At 37.6% G+C, this 7,316-nt stretch overlaps 2 protein-coding genes and 2 pseudogenes across 2 annotated transcripts; 1 reads left to right on the top strand and 3 right to left on the bottom strand.

The window, feature by feature from the left end:
- Positions 1 to 262: 262 nt before the first annotated feature.
- Positions 263 to 363, bottom strand: LOC149003849 (small nucleolar RNA R71; annotated as a pseudogene).
- Positions 364 to 3,345: 2,982 nt separating this feature from the next.
- On the bottom strand, positions 3,346 to 4,755 carry LOC149003848 (uncharacterized). Its single transcript, XM_089168453.1, has one exon. The coding sequence runs from the start codon at positions 4,753 to 4,755 to the stop codon at positions 3,346 to 3,348; it is 1,410 nt and encodes a 469-aa protein (XP_089024579.1).
- A 228-nt stretch (positions 4,756 to 4,983) lies between these two features.
- On the bottom strand, positions 4,984 to 5,611 carry LOC149003846 (uncharacterized). Its single transcript, XM_089168451.1, has 2 exons — positions 5,357 to 5,611; positions 4,984 to 5,166 (listed from the first exon to the last, which is right to left on the bottom strand). Exons 1-2 carry the CDS (start codon positions 5,609 to 5,611, stop codon positions 4,984 to 4,986), a joined length of 438 nt encoding a protein of 145 aa, XP_089024577.1.
- On the top strand, positions 5,093 to 5,193 carry LOC149003847 (small nucleolar RNA R71; annotated as a pseudogene).
- Positions 5,612 to 7,316: the final 1,705 nt, after the last annotated feature.

Genomic DNA, 7,316 nt, shown 5'->3' with positions numbered 1-7,316 from the left:
CAATGGTGCAAAATAATCAATTTTCTGGATTGCCTAGTGAAGACCCAAATCTTCACATTAATGGGTTCTTGGACATTTGCGACACATTTAAGAGCAATGGCGTTACTGATGATGCCATAAGATTGAGATTGTTCCCTTTCTCATTAAGGGACAACGCTAAGAGTTGGTTGTATTCTCTACAACTAGGATCCATCACTACTTGGGATAAAATGGCTCAAAAATTTTTGGTAAAATTATTTCCACCATCTAAGACTGCTAGTTTATTAACAGATATTTCTATTTTTTGCAGTATGATTCGAAAACACTATTTGAGGCATGAGAAAGATTAAAGGACTTGCAAAGGAAATGTCCACAACACGGAATAGAGCAATGGAGGCAAGTTCAGATTTGTTATGATGGTCTATCTAATTCCACAAGAACATTAGTAGATGCTGCAGCAGGAGGATCAATCATGAACAAGGATCCAACAGAAATTTTTGATCTTTTGGATGTTATGGCCTCAAATGCATATCAAAGGCCAAGGGATAGAGTTGCCCCAAGAAGAGTTTTGCAGAGGAATGAAACTAATCACATGACAGCCACGGCCGTCCAACTTGAAGCATTAACAAAGCAAGTAGGGTTGTTAGCAACTCAAGGCACCAAACCTCCAGCTGTGATATGCAACTATTGTGAGGGAACACATTATAGCAATGAATGTCAAATGGCTAATCATTTTGAGCAAAATCAGTTAGAGCAAGCAAAATATGTGGGGAACTTTAACCGACAGAGCAATCCATATTCCAACACATACAATCCAGGGTGGAGAAACAATCCAAATTTTGGATGGAAAAACAATCAAGATACTGAAAGACAACCTGAAAATCAACAGGCTCAATCATTTCAAAAGAAAGCTCCATGGGAAGATGCTCTTGAAAAAATGGCTACAGTTTCTTCACAATTTATGCAGAAGCAAGAGATTATCAATCATAATACTTTTGCATCCATTAAAAATTTGGAAGTACAAATGGGGCAACTCGCCCATGGGATGAATCAAAGGCAAAAAGGATCACTGCCTAGTAATACTGACAAATCCTAAAGAGTATTCAAATGCTATTGAGCTTCGTAGTGGAAAAGTATTAGAAAAACCTTTCAAGAAAGCCGGTAAAATTGAACCCTCTTATGAGGCGGTTCATGATGAGAAAAAGGATGCAAAGGAATACGTTAAGGAGGAGAAGAAGCCAAAATCTAAATTGTTTCCAAACAATCCACCACCTTATAATCCACCCATTCCATATCCTCAGCGGTTCAGGAAGCAGAAACTAGAAAAGCAATTTTCTAAATTTCTTGATGTATTTAAAAAATTGCATATTAATATTCCTTTTGCAGATACTTTGGAACAAATGTCGAGTTATGTGAAGTTTATGAAAGACATTCTTGCTAACAAGAGGAAACTTGAAGATTATGAGACTGTGGCATTGATAGAGGAATGCAGTGCTATTCTGCAGCTAAAGCTTCCACCTAAGCTAAAAGATCTAGGGAGTTTCACAATACTATGCACTATAGGAAATTTTCATTTTAATAGGGTTTTATGTGATATTGGTGCTAGTATTAATTTAATGCCTCTATCTATTTTCAGGAAACTAGGCCTTGGAGAAGCTAAACCTACCACAGTATCACTTCAAATGGCAGATAGGTCGATTAAATATCCAAGGGGAATCATTGAAGACGTCTTGGTTAAAGTGGACAAGTTTATATTTCCAGCGGATTTCTTAGTACTGGATATAGAAGAAGATCAAGACATACCCATTATTCTTGGTAGGCCATTCTTGGCGACTGGGAGGACCTTGATTGATCTTCAAACAAATGAACTTACTATGAGAGTACAAGATGAAAAGATCACATTCAATGTATTCAAGGACATCAAGTTTCCAAATGAATCAGATAACTGCTTCAGAATTGATTCTATTGAGAGGTGTACAAAGGAGGTATTTCAAATAAGCTATCCAGTTGAGGATTGTTTGGTAGGTGTGACAAATGCAGAAAATAAAGGAATTTTCGAATGTGAGATGCAGTTAGAAGCTTTATCACCTATATCTGTTGACAAATCTCCTATTGAGGACCATGGCTAGTAACTTAATCACTCCTTTGGAAATGGCTTCGACCCCCAGAAGTCACTCTTATTTTTGACCTAAAGTTGGGGTATTCGGTTGCGAATTATGATGCAAGCGCTGTTTGGGAGGCAACCCAAAGTTTTTCTTTACTACTTCTTTCATTTTTCGATTGTTAATTTTTTTAGGTTTGATGTTTTTTGTTTCTTTCTCCATAATTTGTTTTTTTAGGAGAATGAAAAGAAGGGAGCGGATTTGGACTACATCACTCTTAAAGCTATGAATCAAGGGAGTCTTTCTCACCTTACTTTACATCTAATTACTTTTCTTTCCCATTGCATGCATTTAATATTTTGCTTTTTTCGCTGCATTGAGGACAATGCCCTTTATAAAGTTGGGGGTGAATGGCTAAGATTCCTTTCTATGGGATAAGATTCACTATGCTGAAATTGTTTCAAAACCAGAATTCTTCAAATCATTTCAAAACTTTTTATTAGTGGTTGAAGCTTATTTGTCTAGTTAGTAGAGTAAAATATGTTGAATGAACAAGAAAAATTGTAGTTTTACTTGAAAATCCCTAAATACAATAATTCAATAGCAAGGTTTAGTGCTCAAAGGGTGGGTCGCATAGTCAAGGTTAAATTGATTCACATACTCATCTGTTATTTAGCAAACTCATCATTTAAAAGAATTATAGATGAATACAACTAAAACATGAAATACTAAATAAGATCTAGAGATTTAATGTCATAACTTCCTTCTGGACAAATAAGCTTCAACCACTAATAAAAAGTTTTGAAATGATTTGAAGAATTCTGGTTTTGAAAAAAATTCAGCATAGTGAGTCTTATCCCATAGAAAGGAATCTTAGCCATTCACCCCCAACTTTATAAAGGGCATTGTCCTCAATGCAGCAAAAAAATCAAAATATGAAATGCATGCAATGGGAAAGAAAAGTAATTAGATGTAAAGTAAGGTGAAAAAGACTCCCTTGATTCATAGCTTTAAGAGTGATGTAGTCCAAATCCGCTCCCTTCTTTTCATTCTCCTAAAAAACCAAATTATGGAGAAAGAAACAAAAAACATCAAACCTAAAAAAATTAACAATCGAAAAATGAAAGAAGTAGTAAAGAAAAACTTTGGATTGCCTCCCAAATAGCGCTTGCATCATAGTTCGCAGCCGAATACCCCAACTTTAGGTCAAAGATAAGAGTGACTTCTGGGGGTCGAAGCCATTTCCAAAGGAGTGATTAAGTTACTAGCCATGGTCCTCAATAGGAGATTTGTCAACAGATATAGGTGATAAAGCTTCTAACTGCATCTCACATTCGAAAATTCCTCTATTTTCTGCATTTGTCACACCTACCAAACAAGCCTCAACTAGGTAGCTTATTTGAAATACCTCCTTTGTACACCTCTCAATAGAATCAATTCTGAAGCAGTTATCTGATTCATTTAGAAACTTGATGTCCTTGAATACATTGAATGTGATTTTTTCATCTTGTACTCTCATAGTAAGTTCACCTGTTTGAAGATCAATCAAGGTCCTCCCAGTCGCCAAGAATGGCCTACCAAGAATAATGGGTATGTCTTGATCTTCTTCTATATCCAATACTAAGAAATCCGCTGGAAATATAAACTTGTCCACTTTAACCAAGACGTCTTCAATGATTCCCCTTGGAAATTTAATCGACCTATCTACCATTTGAAGTGATACTGTGGTAGGTTTAGCTTCTCCAAGGCCTAGTTTCCTGAAAATAGATAGAGGCATTAAATTAATACTAGCACCAATATCACATACAGCCTTATTAAAATGAAAATTTCCTATAGTGCATGGTATTGTGAAACTCCCTGGATCCTTTAGCTTAGGTGGAAGCTTTAGCTGCAGAATAACACTGCATTCCTCTGTCAATGCCACAGTCTCATAATCTTCAAGTTTCCTTTTGTTAGCAAGAATGTCTTTCATAAACTTCACATAACTCGGCATTTGTTCCAAAGTATCTGCAAAAGGAATATTAATATGCAATTTTTTAAATACATCAAGAAATTTAGAAAATTGCTTTTCTAGTTTCTGCTTCTTGAGCCGCTGAGGATATGGAATGGGTGGATTATAAGGTGGTGGATTATTTGAAAACAATTTAGATTTTGGCTTCTCCTCCTCCTTAACGTATTCCTCTGCATCTTTTTGCTCATCATGAACCGCCTCATAAGAGGGTTTAGTTACTACAGCTTTCTTGAAAGGTTTTTCTAATACTTTTCCACTTCGAAGCTCAATAGCATTTGCATACTCTCTAGGATTTTTCTCAATATTACTAGGCAGTGATCCTTTTTGCCTTTGATTCATCCCATGGGCGAGTTGCCCCATTTGTACTTCCAAATTTTTAATGGATACAAAAATATTCTGATTGGTCATCTCTTGCTTCTGCATAAATTGTGAAGAAACTGTAGCCATTTTTTCAAGAGCATCTTCCCATGGAGCTTTCTTTTGAAATGATTGAGCCTGTTGATTTTCAGGTTGTCTTTCAGTATCTTGATTGTTTTTCCATCCAAAATTTGGATGGTTTTTCCACCCTAGATTGTATGTGTTGGAATATGGATTGCTCTGTCGGTTAAAGTTCCCCATATATTTGGCTTGCTCTAACTGATTTTGTTCAAAAGGATTAGCCATTTGACATTCATTGCTATAATGTGTTCCCTCACAATAGTTGCATATCACAGCTGGAGGTTTGGTGCCTTGAGTTGCTAACAACACTACTTGCTTTGTTAATGCTTCAAGTTAGACGGCCATGGCTGTTATGGGATCAGTTTCATTCCTCTGCAAAACTCTTCTTAGAGCAATTCTATCCCTTGGCCTTTGATATGCATTTGAGGCCATAACATCCAAAAGATCAAAAATTTATGTTGGATCCTTGTTAATGATTGATCCTCCTGCTGCAGTATCTACCAATGTTCTTGTAGAATTAAATAGACCATCATAACAAATCTGAACTTGCCTCCATTGCTTTATTCCGTGGTGTGGACATTTCCTTAGCAAGTCCTTGAATCTTTCCCATGCCTCAAATAGTGTTTTCGAATCATACTGCAAAAAATAGAAATATCTGTTAATAAATTAGCAGTCTTAGATGGTGGAAATAATTTTACCAAAAGTTTTTGAGCCATTTGATCCCAAGTAGTGATGGATCCTGGTTGTAGAGAATGCAACCAACTCTTAGCGTTGTCCCTTAATGAGAAAGGGAACAATCTCAATATTATGACATCATCAGTAACACCATTGCTCTTAAATGTGTCGCAAATGTCCAAGACCCATCAATGTGAAGATTTGGGTCTTCACTAGGCAATCCAGAAAATTGATTATTTTGCACCATTGTAATGATAGCAGGCTTGATTTCAAAATTGTTAGCTACTACAGGTGGGCGCCTTATAGCTGTTCTATTATTTCTCACAGTTGGCGCAACATACTCTCCTATAGTCTTGCGCCTTGGTGCTTCAACTTCAAGAGGTGGTTGATTATTATCAATATCCATTGCTCCAGAAGTGGAAGATGAATTTATTCTATCTTTCTTTGCTTTTGCGTTCCTTCGACAAGTTGCTTCAATTTCAAGATCAAAAGGAAGTAAATTATCGTTTCCTTTCCTTCTCATGCAAAATCAGTAGTGTAACAACCCCCATTTTCTAACCTGGAATCCGTATTGCAGGTCCGAGAACCCGAAGGTCTAGTCGGATTAATTTTGTGGAGTGTCCAGATAGGAGTCCATGATCCATATCCAGAACCCATGGATCTAGATTCTCTTGTTGAAGAATCTGCCTTATTAGCAAGTTGGATCTCTGGTTGAAGGCAAGTGGTGTTTGGAGATGTCCGGAATGAAGGTAAGACATCCCCCATGTGTTGTTTAGGGCTAGGTTGTGTTTGGGTTTCAACCCCCTGAGCAAAGCACCCTTGTATAGCAATATACTTGGGGGCGGTTGCTAGTGGCGGTTGATTAAAGCGACCGCCTTAAGTGACCGCCCGGTTCTGCTTGCGGGAAAATGCCCTATTTTGCCCCCTATTCGTTATAAATAGCATCCCTCGCCCTATTAACGCATTATTATGTTCGGGATTGCTATTTTGGGCGATTAGGCGGCAGTGGAAAGGTGCTAAAAGGTGGGCGAAGTGCTGTTAATGATCTGGAACCTTTTTCCTTCTATTCTTGGTGATTCTGATTAAGGTAATGAATCTCCATCTTCTATTCTCTTCTTTTTAACCTCTGATTGATATGAACCCACCCCCATTTTGTTAGTGATTACCCAATTGATTTGTTGTATCTCCCTTTTCAATGTTCTTGATGAGATCCTGTCCAGAAACGAATCCCCGTATTTGTTTAATGGATGATCCCATCAAGGGGAATGATTTGGGTAATAAATCTTTGTTAATTTTAGGGTTTCTTGTTACCCCCTTGTTCTAGACCTATTAAGCTTGAAATTCGGACTAAGATCATCCCAAAACGGATTGAAATCGGATGATAAAAAGTCTGATTTTCGGAGTTGGAAACTGTCTGAAGCAGGCGGATCGCTTGTGGAGGTCGCTTAACTTAAGCAACCGCCACAAGCAACCGGCTGGTTTCCAGTAACTGTGTAGGTTTGATTTTTGAATTGTTTTGACTCTTGACTCTTATACATTCTTGTAACCCTATGCCTAGGGCCGTCAAAAAAGTCTAAAGTTTTGGATTGCAGTTAGAGGACTCACAAGGTAGGATGCATTCTTATTTATATGCAATTACATATACATGATGATTCAAATTGTTCTATTTACTATTCTTTGATCATGTAACTTGCTGTAATTGTATAAAGCATGTGAATCTTATTGTATACTTGCTGTTAGTGGTGTTCTTTGATGTACTTCATCTTTTATGATATTGCACAACTGTTCATGGTATGATAAAGAGTGATTGTAGTGTAGTTGTGATGGAAGGGGTATTCCTTTGGGATATCTTAGCCTGGGATATCAGAAGGCTGTGGAATGGGACACATGCTTGCTGATGTCTCCAGCACTATCATGATTACTGGATGACATACTTAGGAGTGTCTAGAATTGCATGGCTAGGTACCCCACATGCTATTACCCTTTCGGCAGGGGAATTGAAGCCGGGTGACCCGTGACAATGGTGACGTGACTATGTTTCATCCAACAGCGGTAACCAATCCGTGCGGAGACTCAGTGGTCCACTATTGGTCATGTAATGGTAGGGTTGC

This window comes from Hakea prostrata, chromosome 9 (genome assembly GCF_041222555.1).
Source record: "Hakea prostrata isolate BN-2017 chromosome 9, UWA_Hpros_2, whole genome shotgun sequence".
Classification (NCBI taxonomy): Eukaryota; Viridiplantae; Streptophyta; class Magnoliopsida; order Proteales; family Proteaceae; genus Hakea; species Hakea prostrata.
This window is presented reverse-complemented; position numbering and strand designations above follow the sequence as displayed.